Source organism: Polyodon spathula, chromosome 4 (assembly GCF_017654505.1).
Source record: "Polyodon spathula isolate WHYD16114869_AA chromosome 4, ASM1765450v1, whole genome shotgun sequence".
Lineage (NCBI taxonomy): Eukaryota > Metazoa > Chordata > Actinopteri > Acipenseriformes > Polyodontidae > Polyodon > Polyodon spathula.
This window is the reverse complement of record NC_054537.1, coordinates 41,453,781-41,471,106: the sequence shown is the minus strand read 5'-3', so window position 1 is coordinate 41,471,106 and position 17,326 is coordinate 41,453,781. Positions and strand designations below refer to the sequence as shown.

Here is a 17,326-nt window from a genome sequence, read left to right as displayed (position 1 = left end):
TAAATACCTTTTGTATGTGTTTAGAACCCATGTGAGAAGGGAAACAATTTCGTTAGCCTCAAGGTCTTCTGAAGCAAGTTCCTCGATACGCACCGACAGTGCCTTGTGATACAGTGTGAAGAATTTGTTTAAAATGTCGTAGTTAGGCGGGAAACACTGGATCATCAGGTTCTTAACCACAATAAGATCGTTCTGCACGTATTTGCGAGTGATCTCCAGGAGGCGCACAAGCCACATTTTATCCGATTCGCGGGTGTCTGACTGGCTACCCTCAATCCTGGTGCTCACTGTCCCTTCCAGGACCTCAAACATCTTCTCCTTCCACTTCTTTGGTCTACCGGGCGGGATGAAGGCCGTCTGCCTCTTACGGTCGAGCATTCGTCTGTCAATCTTCTCCTCGCGTTCAATGATACGCACCACAGAGACAACCATTGTAGGGTCCCGGCGGACGGTAAGCAAAGACCTCTGGAGCACCATCCACAGCTGTTTGGCCAGCTCCTCAGAGAGATTCTGCACCTCCCCAAAGTAATTGCGGATGAGATTCATGTCGTGCGTGTTCTTTACATCCATGCGGTACTGCTCGTACATGAGGTCGTCCCGTGAGCACTCCAGGTCCATCAGCTTCCGATGGGCTTGTAGGAGCTCCGCTTGTTCAATCAGGTTATGAGCCTCCTGGACTATCTCTGGCACTGTGAAAAACAAAATACATTTTGATTTAACATTTAAATCAACATTGGAAATATAGATGTTAGATACTGTACAGTCCAATCCCTGTTGAAGGGTAAAAGTAAAACCTGATTCCACATATCAATAAAAGTCCTGTATTATTTCATCTGCTAGCGTTAATTAGATAAGCACAGACCTTAGAACTGATCCTACACCAAGCAATCAGGGATGCAACAAATGATTTTTTTAAAACTGAAACCGGCATTTTCATAAAATGCCAAATTTCCAAAACGGAAAATACTGACAAAAGAAAAAAAGTTAGGTTATTATCATAACCCTGGTTCCCTGAAATAGAAATGTAATCCTTTGATACTGTCTGATCTGAATCGATATTCCAAAGCCTCTCAGCCACCTTGCGCATAAAAAAATTGAGGGGCACTTACCTCTAATTTTATGCTGTAAGGGTTGAGCTCGAGGCTTCATGACATTCAGCTGATAGAACTGTGTAAAAGTGTGTGGCGTAGCCCACACCACTGAATCGCAAATGTCTCTGACAGTTGCGCCTTGGAATAAAGCCCACGAAGTTGCCATGCCCCTGGTCGAATGGGTGGTGAGCTTCTCTGGAGGGGACAAGTTGGTTCGATCATATGCAGTCTGAACCGTATCTTGATAGCCTCTATTTAGACAGAGCTTTCCACCGTTCAGACTGCCTCCAACTTTTGGTTTTGTCCACATAACACATTAGTGTCCGCACCAGGCAAAGCTTTTATTAACAAATATTTCAGCTCCGTTGAATGCAAAGGCTCAAAAGGAGGCTTCATAAGCGCTTCCAGCACTACATTTAAGCCTCCAACGAGGCACAATGTCCTTCAAAAGGCAGCCAAAGTCACCAAGCACCCTTTAAAAATTGTCCCGCCAGGAAATGAGCTCCTGGGGGGAGACTGAATCAATTTTAATATGACAAGCCGAAATGGCTGCAAAATAGACCTTTAATATAGAGGGGGATTTCTCCTAATCAAATAGGTCCTGTGAGAATTGCAGTATAACTACTATGGGACAGGTTGTAGGGTCTAATCTCTTAGGCAGGAACTATATTTGAAAAACGCCCCACTTGTACCCATAATGGGAATGCGTGGATTGCGCTCTTGCATTCTGTAGAGTGTCAATGACTCTATTAGAAAGCCCCAGATGGTTCAAATGGTGCCGTTCAGGGGCCAGACTCCTGCAGGCTTGATGGGTCAGGATGCCACAACATCCCCCACGCCTGACTAAGCAGGTTGTGGCGTTTCGGTAGATTCCATGGCTGGCCTCTCAGGAGCTATATCAAGGTTGAAAACCACAGTCTCTTGAACCAATAAGGGTCTATTAGTAACACCCTGGTCAGGTCTTGCCTGATCTTTTCAAAGCACAGCAGGAGCATGGAGAGTGGAGGAAAGGCATACAGAAGCTACCTCAGCCACTGGTGTGCCAAGGCATGTATTGCCAGAGGATCCCCGGCTCCCGTTATTGAGAACCAAAGGGGACAATGGGTCGATTCTTGAGAGGCAAACACTTCCACTTATGCTCTCCTGAATTTCCAAATGAGGCTCACCACATTCTGAGGCACTAGGGACTGTCCTTGAAAGGCGGTCTGCTGCCTAACCCGGTGGAGACTGGGGTACCTGAGGCTGCCCTGGTGGTTTATGTATGCCATCACAGTAGTGTTGTCCATCCAGTCAAGCACATGTCTGCCCTGCACCTCCTGTAAAAAAAAAAAAAAAAAACTCTGCAAGGCTAGAAACACTGCCTGCAGTTTCACAATATTTATATGGAGACCCTGCTATGAGGGTTTTCATATTCTTTGCGCTCCCCTGCTTTTCCACACGGCGCCCCAGCCGATGCTGGATGCATCTGTGGTGACACTCCCCAGCGCTATGCCTAAGCCGACGCTGGACACATCTCTCCTGGTAACACTGCCCAGCACTATGCCTAAGTGTAAGTGAGCAGGCTGTGTCCACCAGGATAAAGCCAGCAGACAGTGCCGAGACACTGTCACCAGATGGCCGTGGTTCAATGTTGGTTGAAAAACCCTGCTGTTGAAACAGCCTTGAAGAGGGCGCATGTGCAGAAGAACCAAGGGGAATGTCTGGGAAGCTGCTGCCATCAAGCCCAGAAGCCTCCGAAACGCCACTACTGTGAGCTTCTTGCTGAGCTGAAAAAGCTTCAGACACACGGCTACTCTCTGCACTAAATATGAGTCTGTCTGTGAAGGTGTGAGATGGTTTTTTGCATAGTTCACTGACAGACCTAACCAGAACAGGTGATCTGTGACTAGTTTTGCGTGAGCCCCTGCCTGCGCTGGAGACTGAACACAAAATGAGCCAATCATCCAGGTAATTCAGAACTCTGATGCCCCTGAGTCTTAATGGGGTCAGAATAGCTTTCATGCACTTTGAAAATGAACGGGGGGACTAAAGAGAGGCCGAACAGTAGAACCCGAAACTTGTATGTTGTCCCTTGGAAAGCGAACTTGAGGTACTTCCTGTGTCCTGATTTTATTAGGGTGTGAAAAAAAGTGTCTTTTAAGTCCACCACAGTGAACCAGTTGCATGGCCTTATTGACTTCAACAACTGCTGCATGGTTAACGTTTTAAACCTCCGTCGACTCAGATAAGGGTTAACTTGTCTGAGATCGAGGATTGGTCTGAGGCCACCATCCTGTTTGGGCATCAGGAAGTACCTGGAGTAAAACTCTTCTTCCAAGTGAAGACGATGAACTGTGCAAATAGCCCGCTTCTGCAGCAGGACTGTCACCTCCAGAGACAATACCAATGCGTCTCGTGGATCCGTGACTAACATTGTAGTCACGCCCCGAAATGGAGGAGGACCGTGTTTGAATTGCAAGGAATAATCAGTCTGTACAGTTTTGAGCAACCAGGTGTCTGAGGTGCATTGATGCCAGTACTCCAGGTGGCACCCTATGGCCGCTGCTTTGCCTGAGCCTTTTGCCTTTGTGCTTGATGGTGGAATTTATTGAAGTTCCCCCTTTGCGCAACAGTGGGTCGGTTGTGGAAACCCCCTCTGGCTTTAGCAGGAGCCTGCTCTGCCGGTCTTTGAGGCTGCTGGAACCTTGATCTCCAGTTTGGTGTCAGTCTACGTACTGGAGGTGGCCTCTTTGGAAGCAGGCACACCAGTTCCTTCGTAGACTAGCGCCAAATGAGAACTCTGCCGCAGGACCAAAAGTGTGTCCTGGAGTAATGGGAGCATCCAGCAATGGTGCCTTGTCACCATCCGCTATGGGCGCCTGAGACAGCCAGAGCTGACGTCTTGCAGCAACTAAAGCAGCCAGGTTCCTACCCACAGTCTGCCCATTGAATTTTGAAATACGGAGCAGGTTCTTATTCACCAGCCGCAGTTCCTCGATCTGCTGTGGTTTGGGCCTGTGACTCTTTGAAAGAGGCTTCAACGAACAGCTCTGGTAAGCCACCAAGATGCTCTTATAATTACCCAGGCATGCAGCAAAAGCGCCAGCTGAGTAAGCCTTTTTAAGTATAATTTCAAAAACCCTGCACTGCTTATTCGGGCAGATAGCATCTTTACTTAAAAGCATTAACTTTGGGGCTTGCACCAATGATGAGACAGCGGCATCTACTGTGGAAAATCTGCCAGGTCAAGTTTATCTGCCTCATACAGGCTGTACAGCGCTCCCAAAGAATGTGAAGAAGAAGGTGCTGTAGCCAGGTGACCCCAGGATGAATGCACCTCAAAGAGGAAATCGAGGTGTACCAGGAGACACCGAGAGGGAACAGGATCATCCTAAAAAACTGAGTGTTTCCATTTGTCATCTACAGGCCATGGAACATTGAAAACATCCGTGGCCCTGTTTATCAGTGGCAAAAGCTCAGCTTATAATGACACAAGCACTACTGGTGAACTGTTTGTCAACTGTTTCCTCAGAAGCAGCGATAGACAGCAGATCCCCTTGCTGCCACTCTGCATGTACTCCTCCCTGTGACTGTAAAGTCTGCTTCACACTGAGCAAACGATTAACAAGATCGTTACGAATGCACCATCTAGTGTTCAAAGCGTACAATAGTACAAAGTACGGTACACACAGAACGTGTATATAGTGAACAAGTATACAGTACTGTGCAACAAGCACAGTGCAGTACAGTATGGGAGCAATGCACAGTATACACGGCATGATATAAACAGTGCGGTATAGTGCTAATGATATATTATAATGCCCAATGTACAGTATATGCAGTCAGTATATAGCGCATTGTACACCTGGTACGGTACACACGGTATAGTGAACGGTACGGTGAATGGTACGGTGCATGGTACAAGAACGGTCCACATGGTATGGTATGGTGCAGAGCACAGTCTACTACAATTACAATAACCTTGTTCACTAAGAACTGTAGTAGATCAGTGACCTATAGGTACTGAAGAAACAATATGCGGGGGTGCCCACCTGTATAGCTTCTGGCTTAACACAACACAGCCCTAAGATTGGAGGAAGCCTGCTGTCAAGCCGTGACAGCCTTCACAATGGTACTGCAAGCACAAACCAGAGCGGCAACAAAACACTGTGAGAAGGACTGCAAGCAATCAGACCCAAAGCAGAGCTGAGCCCAGCAACTGCTAGTGAATCAGAGAGTAACCTAGTTCGTTGTAGAAAAGTTCCGGCGGGAACGGAAGCAGGTCTGGGACCTACAGTTACCACAGGAGCGATATGGGGATGCCCACCTATAACGATTTTTGGCTAAACAGCGATTGAAACAAAAGAAAACCTACTGCTAGAGCCCTAACAGTCTTCACACTAATTCTGTGAACAGATCTTAATGTGGTTGAGACACTGTGGGGAAAACTGCAAGCAGATTGAGTATTTATGTGGAAAAGGCAGAAAATACAACAGAGAAAACACTTTCTTCTCACATAAAACTGTAATCAATCAATTACCGATTATTTAAATATATTTTTTTATAATAAAAAACATTTTATTTATTTTATGCTTCAACCGAAACTAGCAGCCTACGAGAGAGCACCAGTAGCCAGCTTAAGGCGATTGATCCCGGAGAAGGGGCAGCAGAGATGCCGGCTTCGCACGAAGCACAGAGTCGCTATGGGACAAACGAACAGCCACTGCGTCACGGGCGCTACGTGCAGCTTTGGAATATGATTCGGGTTAGAATATTTTTGTACAAAGAAAGTGTTGACAGCTGGATTTGCTTAATGCAGGTGTAATGCTGATCTCCAGAAAAAAACCAAAAAAAAAACCCATATGCTTTACAGGGCATTGTGGCAATTTAAGCTCTGCGCTGGTGATGACCTCATAAAATCAAAAGTAATACATAAAAACATGCTAGATGTACCCGCTAGATACTTTCAAAACAAGCCAAATTTGGCTGTAAATCCACCAATCTGTTAGCACTGACTGACACATGTGCAATTAGCAGAAGCAGAGCAGAGGTCAACTACATTACCAACAATCTTGTGTGTCAGCCACACATAACCATCAGTCTCACTCCCTGACTCGGTGAGAGAGAGAGAGAGAGAGAGAGAGAGAGAGAGAGAGAGAGAGAGAGAGAGAGAGAGAGACATATGATTCGGGGTAATGTAGTTAAATCTGGCTTGTTTTGAAAGCATCCAGAAGCTACATTTTGTCTTTGGCTATATTTAAAATGCACTGAGGTCAATTGTGTATTTTTGTTTTTGTATATCTGTTGTTGACAGTTGCTGTCATAAAAGTACTGTACTGCAGCAGTTGCTTTCCTTGACTACAATAAGAATGTCACGTGAAATGTGAGTATAGGTAGCATTAGAGTGGGAGGAAATCAGCAACACAGTACCGTGAAGACAGAGTGAAAGCTGTAGGAAAGCAACAAGTTCTTAATTGAAAAATGATGAATACTGTTAATTGTGCAACAGGTTACAGGGATCGTGCTACTTACAATCATTATTATAAATACAATCATGTATTTCTTGCTTTTGACCAGCAGCTAACCCAACATGGCCGGGATGAAGATATGCAAGATGAGGAAAATCACAGCAAATGAATGGGAGTCAAGCATAGCTGATGCTTTTTTACTGGTGACTTTGAATACCAGTATCTATCCCACACTCGATCACACCATGTTGTCAGCTCAGATGGTCAGAAACAACTCAAACTGAAAATTGCGAAACATGTTGCACAATTAACATGTTTCATAGTGCTCTAATATATAACGCTAGTCAGATATATGCTCTAAAAGGTAAGTGCTTTGATACAGTATTTTGTGAGCCCCTGAAAAATATCGAAAAAGGATCAAATCTAGCTATGAATAGACAAAACCACACATCCCCATTCCGAAATATACCTGATAATTGCATGTACAAGTATATAAAAACTAATTGAAGCAGTTAACAACAAGAGTATTTGCTGTGAATTAGGTTTTAGTACAACAAACAGCTATCAGAATAATAATAATACTAATAATAATACTAATAGATGATGATGATATATGATGATGATGACTCACTACTACTACTAATAATAATAATAATAATAATAATAATAATAATAATAATAATAATAATAATAAATCAGTGCTTAGGGAAAGAGTTGTTTCCTTGTGCTAAATACTGTCTAGCATGGTGGCAGTCGAGCAGATTTTGCAATGCTGAATTACCTGAGAAAATGTTTTTGAGGTTCTCCACAGCTGCAGCCAGTTGACTGTGCTGCACGACGGCATCCTTCACATCCTTTAAGTTCTCTATGGTGTTGATGCTCTGTCTCCAGTCCTTGCTAACGTCTCCCAGGGACCGTTGGATGTCCTTCACATCCCCCAATGCATTATGGAGTTGACTTAGACCAGTTCGTACCCCGTCAAGCTGAGATTGAATAGCTGCCTGAAAAGTAATTGAACATATTAATACTTATCTTTTCAAAGTGAAGATAGGGTTATAAAAAAAAAAAGCTGGACCCTGCTATGATTACAATAAATACAATTTTGCGTTCAATTTCCATTTTCATGTCCACTTGAAGGAACCCCTTTTTATTTCCTGAGGCTAAAACAGGTGGTACTTAAACAAAGAACATTCGAGCAAACAATTGCTTCCAGACAATATGGCAGTCTGTTTTCAATAAGGCTGACTTCCAACAGAAATAAGTCGTCATCCCCCCAATTTAAAAGAAAATAAAAAAAACATTGTATTACAAAAGTAGATTTGTTACAGGTTGAAACAGTTCTTCATGTAAACAACTGGTTTCTTCCTATATCAAAAATGTTACAGGAAGAACCCTATAACATCAAACATTGTTTTAGGAAAACTACACTAGCTCAACGTCAGGCAGCCTCGGCTCTTCCAGTCCATTCCAGTAAGAGAACCAAAGCTGCCTACCCCTGCACTACTTCAATAAAATATTTGTAATTAACAACACAAGTTCATAGTTGTTGAAAGTGTTGAGTATACAGGGCACCAAATTCCAGAAGTGCAAATAAAATAAATTCGTATCAAACTTGAATTTGTGTTTCATGAAATCTTTTTTTTTTTTTTTTTTTTTTTTTTATAAACACATTATTCAATTATTTAATAAAATCTAAACATAACTAGCGATCCGTCATCAACCTTCCTTTATTCAGTATGATACTACAGCTGTAATACCCTTTGGAGTCTGTCAGTCTGTAGTTTGTATGAACTGAAATCTTCTACTCTCAGTTAGCCAGAGGGAATACAAATATCCAGTACTCAATCAGTTTAGTTTCAGACCTCAGTAAAGGGAGGTGATGAAGGGGGATGCAATAAAATTGATGTGAACTAGACAGTGGGAAAAGCAACAGGCTAACAATGCAGCTATTTTTGAGACAGTAGTTGTTTTAAATTGCCATAATTTGCTAATTTCAACAGCTAACTTCTCAGTTAGATATTTTAAAGCAAATACATGGGGAAAAATACTAAATGAAAACCTATTTCCACAATACAGTTTTAAATGTAACAAAAATACATTTTTTTGCAAACAAAATAAAGTATAGCGCATTAGCCCACAGTATTACCTAGGGTTATACATATTGGCCTCTATGTATCATTGATTTTCCTTTCGTATTTGATTTTTCAGCGTTTTTTGTGATTTCGTAGACCTACCCGCGATGTATCAAGTAATTTTCACTCCCGTAACTTAGTTTCATCCCTACTGCGCTAGTTTAGTTACGACTGTTCGTTTCAAACTACTTTCGTATGCAAATGTATGAATCTCATTACAATATCGAAGTTTCGTGCTTACCATTGATGTACTATAATTTTTTTCCTGATTTATTACTTTGTTTGTTGCTCTGTTATTTTACACATGATTCAACTAGCTGTTCGTATTTGAAACTTCCTGTTTAAACATTTCCGGGCTTTTAGTTACTTTAAAATAAAGCAACTTAAAATATAAAATATACCACACAAAATGTATTTATTAATAGTCTATATTAAATAACAATGGCAAAAAATACATTTTGTTTTGGTTTATTTTAAATATTTTAGGGTTCTTTATTGGAAATGGAAGGGAAATACGCAAACAAATTATTGCAGAGTTCTTTAATTAAAAACAACCTGAAATCTTTTCTTCTCAGTAATTAATGATGTAGAGCATACACAGCTGAAATACAACAAAACGTAATTACTTGCAAGGCCTACTGTATGTACTGTACTTGTTTCCTTTACACAGCTAAAATAGACACAGACTCAAACAAACGTTTTCTGCGATATTCTTAAATTAAAGCGCTGAAAGCACAGGGAAGTATGTTTAGGGTACAGACGAGTACAAACATGGTAAACTGGAGAATTACCGTGCAAATTTACCGTAAACCTCCATATATTGAAACAAGCTTAGTTTTGGTTATGCTTTCCGTTTTTGGGGCCCCTTTCTTTTAGATCTACGTTGTGGTTTGTTTTCGCTGTGTCCAGGGTCTGCGCTATGTTTAATAAATCACATTCAGGTTGTCCTGTTTGTTTTTAATTTTCGCTGCTTTCTTTTTTGTAATCCTCTAAAGGAATCTTTCTTGATGTTTTTCAACGAAATGCAATTGGGATAAGCGATTAGCAACTCACGTAAACTTAACATGTCTGTTTGAAATAAAAATTATGCAAAACAGAATCAGGCTCAGTCAAGATATGAAGGTAAAAACAAGTGACATTAGCTATGTTTCCATCAAACTTTTTATGCGCTAAAACTCATGCATATAAAAAAAAAAAAAAAAAAAAAGTTTGATAGGGGTGGACAAAAGTGTATCCTGTACAATAAATGATGCGCCCAAATGCATTTTCCATCACCTAGAATTTTAGGATTGAGATACCGTAGTCTCCGCGTATAGAAACACCTAAGAAAACACTTTGCCTAAAGGAACACCCTTGTGATGAAAGAGATTTTTCCCACTGTAAATGCAACAGCTAAAGAAACAGGAACTTCGCTTAAAAGAACACCTTGGCACTGATAGCGATTCATTGACAATGGATACAGTACTGTTTTGTAAAAAAGCGGCTTGTCATTGAGTGTCTTAAAATCTTTCCAGAACCGCCCTCATAATCATCTAATTATTTTGCATTCTGATTTCCACGCGTGCTACAAAATGAAATGTAAACAAATGGCAAAATGTGCCGCTGTTTCTCTTGCTACAAAAAGTTGGAAAAAAAGCTCTTGGAAAAAACTTGAATCAGACACAAGTCACTGAGCAATTTGGTGTTTCCCGTTCTGGTGAGTTGCTTCACCTTTCTGTTAAACAGTGTGCATGTCTTGTATGTTACTGCTGCAGTGTGTAACATGTGTAGGGATGCTGTGTTAATTTAGCTTGGCAGTTTATTAACGTTAAATTAACTCTAAGTAACACCCGTTGGTAGACCGAAACACAACTGACAGATAATTTCACAGTACATAGCGATTTAAGCTTTTCGACCGTATTGTTTTGCTTTAGTTTTATTAACGTTAGTTTGTCTGTTACTTTATTATAATAGTTTAAACTTGCCTACTGTTTTGCTTTTACTTATTCAGTTCATTTCATATGTTGATGCACGTGCGTCATGACAAGTAATACATATGTATGTATGTATTTACTGATTGATTCATTCACATTGTGTCTGGTGGCTAACTCTGTCTATAACAACACATTGCTTTCTTCCCAAGGGGTGTTCTCTCAGCCGCGGGAACCAAGACTGTTACATTGGCGTCAGAAGTGAACGCAGGCACCCCCTTAATGCACTCAGAAGCCTGTAGCCTAGTGAGCAAGTCCGAGGGTGGACTTGAGGCTGGCAGGGGAGAGTGTAGCAGACACGGGGGTATGGGTCAGGGTTGGTAGGTGACACAATCAAATATGAAGACATAAGTGTTCACGTCCCACCTCCGCCTGTGAGAAACCCCTGAATGCGGGAATGGAGAACGTTACTAGTGTAAATGTAAATATGTGTATTTTGTGGCAGGGACAGGATTAAAAGCCTCCCTGACATCCTAAAGTGTTTAATTTGTGTTAATTGTTTAATTATTAATTGGCAATTGTTTGATTGTTTTGACAATTATTATTAAACTAGAGCCAGCTGCCTATATCTGTTTCTCCAGGGCTGCTACAGTGTGAAGAGCCTGACTACCTCATATTCTGTGTGTCGTATTCCGTGTGCTAAGGTACTGTCCAACACTAAGTGCTCCTAGTGCAAGTGGTGAATTATACAGCAACAGTGAAACATGTGCTATTCCGTGTGTACAGGTTACGAGTTCACCTCATACTGTCCAACACTAAGTGCTCCTAGTGCAAGTGGTGAATTATACAGCAACAGTGAAACAGCAGTGCAGTATAGTCCAGGGTTGATGCCGTCTGATTAGCGACAGCTCCCAGATTAATAAATAGACAGATACAATACAAAACACTCAGTTACTTTTTCTCGTTCCGTCCTTTACAGGTCTTTTCTCAACCACAACAAGGGAACAGATTGCTTTGCTACATCCCTCGATATACCTTCAGTCACGCCCCCATTTGGTAGCGAGTGCAGTCACCTATCCTCCAATCCATTACTGACACATCGCCTACCGTATTAGGACGATGATTTCTGGTATTGTGTCTCTGCCCCGTTTCTGGATGGCTGACTTCCGACTGACCCTGCAATGAATTGCCAAACCATCCAGTCTGGGGCACTAAATATATTTCATGTGTCCTGTTGGTCATCTGTAACCGGCTGGCCTTACTTAAAGTTCAATATTGTATAATTTATTTATTTATTATTTTAATAATAATAAAAAAAAAAAAAAATTTTTTTTTTTTTAACAAATCAACAGATGTTGTTGTAAATTCTTACATTCAGGATTATACTGATTAAAATGGCATCAGATGCAACAGTTACGACTACAACAGGTCAATTCATTTTTTTGTATTTAAGACTATATAATTTCTATACAAAAAAAAAAATGGTTAAAATATTTAGCACATATGTCACTGAATGGAAAATCATGGATGAGAAAGCCTGGGTTAACTCAGCCTACATATGCTTTGAAATTGAATTCTCCAGGCCATGAGGAGAAGGTTGTCTGCAAGGTAAACATCCACCAACCAAAAAAAAAAAAAAAAAAAAAAAAAACGTAAATAAAGAATTAGCTGCTGAGTAACACAGCACTGTTTCTTGACAAAGACCCAAAAAAGCAACATGGAATACTGCTGAGCTCTGCATGCCATAAACTCACCTATGAGATTAAGCACTGTGTCAGTCAGTGGATTACATACCTTGAGTCTAGCCTCTACTGAGGCCTTTTTGCGAGCCTCCCTCCTGCGATACTGTTCCACTTTGTCTAACTGGTCTGGTCTTTGCAGCATCCCAGCAACTCTCTGTACAGCTGTTGCAACAGCCTCCCTGTCCGTCTCCTCCATTTCAATTGCTGACCCTTAACACAGAGAGAGACGCATCAGTATTAGTACAAAAAAACACAGTTTCCCATATATAGTATGTTTTACTACTACTTAGTTGTAGGGCCGTAACATGTTTTATATTTGAATCTTGGTGTAAACTCTTGAACACTATTTCATAGAATGCCCCAGCACTACAACACATTCTCCTTGAACACACACTGATAGTCAATAGCAACTTGCAAAAAACTGAGACTGGGATATAGTTGCACATTTTATTCTAAAATTACAATTTAGAGAAACCTTTCCCCAGCAAGACCATTTTACTCGGATTAGGAAAAAACTACTATCAATTATACATTAAAATTTGTAATGTTTTTTTTAAAGTGTGTTAACTTAAATGAGGAGGTTCTTATTTTATGAAATAAAAACTATTATCAAGGAACTTCACAGATTTTGTATACTGTATTTCAGGGTGTGAAATAACCGACGGCACGGCGGCAATTGATGCTGTGCCCAAGCTGCTTACCGTAACGCCTCTGTGACAAAGTGCCCGCCCCTGTGTGTATTTTCTGTATATGTTGCATGTGGTGTGTTAAGTGTTGGTGTATAGTCATTGGTACACGGGATATAAACGGGTCTGTGTAACACAAGTGTTTAAAATGTATATTTGTATTTAGGCACGAGGATTGCACAGCATCTTCACGTGCAAGTAAAAAGTAATATGTGAGCACGGGGAATTGCAGTTTATTAATTCACGTGCAGTTGTACCGAGACTGCAACTGAATGATTGATTAGCAATTAAGTCTTGGTACAGCTGCATAAAAGCAGCATGTTTTCACCCACTCTGGGTTGTATGTTCGGTGTGTGGAGAATGGGATAGGAGACGGAGGTAATCATTGTGATCATAAATAATATAAGTAAAATATCTGCTCACTGTGTTTTGATAGTTCGTTTTGTTTGTCTGTTTATTTTGGCGAATGTGCCGTGTCCTTGTTTTTTTGTTTGTTACCACCGTTTATTTTCTGTTCTGTTTATTTATTAAATGCTGAGCGAGACCATTCGCTCAGCTCCACCAAACTCCACCTCTCTGTCGTTTATTTCCTGGCTCTGGTCTGACTCCACCCACTCCGGCCGTCTTTGTGACACGTGGTGTCAGAACCGGGACAACAGCGCCTCCAAGCGTCAGACCAGAGCAATTTCTGAAAAATAATAATAATAATAATAATAATTAATTACAAAAAATAAATAAATAAATAAAATGGGAAAGAATGGCAAAAGGCAGCAGCCACAAAACCAGCCGGAGGAACAGCAGCCTGGGTGTTACTCCTGCGCTGAGCCTGGGCATTCTAGGACCAACTGCCCCTGGTACCCCCTCAGACAGCTACCCCAACTATGCTCCAACTGCTGAGGTGAGCACTACGTGGCCTGCTGCCCTGTCCATCAGGAGAGGGAGGAGCAGGGGTCGCTTCAGTCTTCCCCCACCAGCAGCTGGGAGTTTTTTTTAAAGAACCTTGCAGCAGAGTTATGCCCTGGCTGTGGGGCTTATGGGCACACGTTAGCCATATGCCCTACGCAGTATGGAGAGGAGGAACTGGCCCAGGAGAGGAAGGTGAGGAGGAGGCAGAGAAGGGGAAAAGGAAGGCAGAGCGTCCACCTCTCCCATACCCACCAGCAGAGGAAGAATGCCTGCTGGTTTTGCCTCCAGAGCCAAAGGGAGAGCCGCATCAGTCCCCTGCAAGAGAGGGAGAGCCACACCAGTCCCCTGAAACAAGGGTAGACTACTCGCCGCTCCCACCTCCGTCGCAAGGAGACAACACGCCGCTCCCACGTCAACTGGCAGGAGCAGAGCAGCAGGAGTTGCCTCTGCCCCCGCCCCCTCCACCGGCAGAAGCAGAGCAGCACGAGCTGCCTCTGCCACCTCCACCGCCAGGAGCAGAGCAGCAGGAGCTGCCTCTGTCTCCTCCACCAGCAGAAGGTGAATGCCTGCTGGGTCCCTGTCCACCAGCAGAGGATGAATGCCTGCTGGGTCCCTGTCCACCAGCAGAGGGTGAATGCCTGCTGGTATCACTTTCCCCACCAGCAGAGGGTGAATGCCTGCTGGTATCACTTCCCCCACCAGCAGAGGGTGAATGCCTGCTGGTATCACTTCCCCTACCAGCAGAGGATGAATGCCTGCTGGTATCACTTCCCCCACCAGCAGAGGATGAATGCCTGCTGGTATCACTTCCCCCACCAGCAGAGGATGAATGCCTGCTGGTATCACTTCCCCCACCATCACGAGGAGAGGAGCTGGAGCTGCCTCTGCCTCCATCATCATCAGGGGGAGAGGAGCAGGAGCTGCCTCTCCCTTCACCAAAAGGACCAGGACTAGATGCTGGCGGTCCTCAGCAGCCCTTACATAGGCTGCTGAGGGAAGCACGGGGAAGAACCACCCGGCCGCAGTGGCCGAGAAGAGGGCCAACACCCGCACCCCAGCTTGTCCTCACTCCCTGCCTCGCTTCTCCCAAGGATGCCTGCCATGCTTCGCCCAAGGATGCCTCCCTGGCATTGCCCAAGGATGCCTGCCACACTTCGCCCAAGGATGCCTGCCTGGCACCACCCGGGGTTGCCAGCCGCCCCACATCGCCTGGGGTTGCCGGTCGCTGGAACTGCTTTGCCTGAGGTTGCCAGCCGCTCCGCATCGCCTGTGGTTGCTAGCCGCTCCGTGCCTGTTGCTCTGCATCGCAGCAGGAAATACTGTGGCCGGAACCCCACCAAGGGGAGCTACCGGCCACGAAGAAGGGGGAGGAGGTCTGGAGACCACCAACCCCAGCAGCAGTTTCGCTGCCGGAGATCGTGGTGGAGGTCAGGAGACCACCCTCCAAGCAGCCTTTCCGCTGCCAGGACTACCCCGGCTGGAGGAGCCAGACTGGGGACTATTAATGTCTCTGCTGACGGCATTTCTGCTGTCAGCTGGGAAGCTGCCTGCATTGCCACCAGCAGCAGAAGAGTGGCAGGAGTATGCCACCCCGCTGTCAGCATTACTGCTGACAGCCTTACGACCTGTGGGCCCCTTGAAGCCTCCGGTCCTGGCCCAGGACTTTGTGCTCGACTTTTGGGCTTTTAAGGGGGGAGGTGGCCATTGAGGCCATGTGTGCTTTGCACAAGGGGGGGGGGGGGTGACAAAGTACCCGCCTCTGTGTGTATATTCTGTATTTGTTGCGTGTGGTGTGTTAAATGTTGGTGTATAGTCACTGGTACACGGGATATAAACGGGTCTGTGTAACACAAGTGTTTAAAATGTATATTTGTATTTAGGCATGAGGATTGCACAGCACTTCACATGCAAGTAAAAAGTAATGATATGTGAGCACGGGGAATTGCACTTTATTAATTCACGTGCAGTTGTACCGAGACTAAAACTGAATGACTGATTAACAATCGAGTCTAGGTACAGCTGCATAAAAGCATCATGTTTTTACCCACTCTGGGCTGTCTGTTCGGTGTGTGGAGAATGGGATAGGAGACGGAGGTAATCATTGTGATCATAAATAATATAAGTAAAATATCTGCTCACTGTGTTTTGTTAGTCCGTTTTGTTTGTCTGTTTATTTTGGCGTGTCCTTGTTTTTTTGTTTGTTACCACCGTTTATTTTCTGTTCTGTTTATTTATTAAATGCTGAGCGAGACCATTCGCTCAGCTCCACCAAACTCCACCTCTCTGTCGTTTATTTCCTGGCTCTGGTCTGACTCCACCCACTCCGACCGTCTTTGTGACAGCCTCCCAGCTAAAAAAAAAACTTGCGGCAAAAGTTGCCTGTAAGCCCGCCCATCATTGCCTCCATTGTCCCTCAGCACCAGCACATCTCGTCTACAACCCATTCACAAATTTGCTCAGTGTCAGCTGGCCCGTTCTGTTCACTTTAATTCTGTCTAATCTCGTACTGCGAGAAAATAAGTCATTGTCATAATGCATTATTGTTGCCATTCTTTGTACTGTGCACCTCCCAGCACTAAGCCACGAAAAAGACACACTGCATTCATAACTCCTTACAAGACATGTAAATCACCACGTCATGTTGTTACTGCACCTTATAAAGCGCTTTGTGATGGTGGTCCACTATGAAAGGTGTTATATAAAATACTGACTGATTGATTCATTCATTGTAACTCCTAGAATAAGGCAATAACAAAGAAATATTTAGAAAATCAATATCTCGCCAGAAATGTGATTGTTATAGATAAGGCCCTGCGAAAAGCGCAGAAATTTTCGTTAAAATTCACAGCAGTATATCTCGGAACGTGCACAGAAATAGGTTGTAAATTATATGTACAGATTTTATTTTTTTTTTAAACAGCAAATAGACAGATAATGCACTGACATAAAAATTACTCAATCATGTTACAATAGCTTGTGAAACAGTGTTGTAATTAACAGCCTGTAGGTGAAGTGTACCTGCAGGACAGCTTTCAGTTCTAGTATATCAGGTGCATGTCTTGCAAAACAAATACAATGTGTAACCCATGCTGATCTTGTGCATGACTTGACTCGTCAGTGTGACACTGAAAAGCAACCAGACTGTTTTACCAATTCCATAATCTCCTGCTTGTGATTCTCTGCAACTTTAGGTAAGTATTCACATCACAGATGGGCTGTTGAAGGAATCACTGCACCATTTGCTACACTCTGTCTGAAGAATTTCCATAACTCCTCAGTTAGGTCAAAATTTAATAAGTGGACTTTTGGAATATGGAAGTCACCATTTTTTGTTTCTTTGCAAGTAATGCAGTCACAGTACTGTTTTCGATTCTCGCCTTTCTCTTTCGGTGAATACTTGCTGTCAACAGAC

General features: G+C 43.2%; 1 protein-coding gene across 1 annotated transcript in view; it reads right to left on the bottom strand.

Moving 5' to 3' along the window:
• The window catches only part of LOC121314543 (exocyst complex component 3-like), a 42,699-nt gene that overhangs the window by 20,775 nt on the left and 4,598 nt on the right, over positions 1 to 17,326 (bottom strand). Inside the window, exons 2-4 of the mRNA XM_041247933.1 lie at positions 12,375 to 12,532; positions 7,320 to 7,539; positions 8 to 689 (exon numbers count right to left, since the gene is read on the bottom strand). Of these exons, the coding sequence (XP_041103867.1) occupies positions 8 to 689; positions 7,320 to 7,539; positions 12,375 to 12,518 (1,046 nt within the window). The 5' untranslated portion in view covers positions 12,519 to 12,532. The remainder of the gene's footprint in view (positions 1 to 7; positions 690 to 7,319; positions 7,540 to 12,374; positions 12,533 to 17,326) is intronic.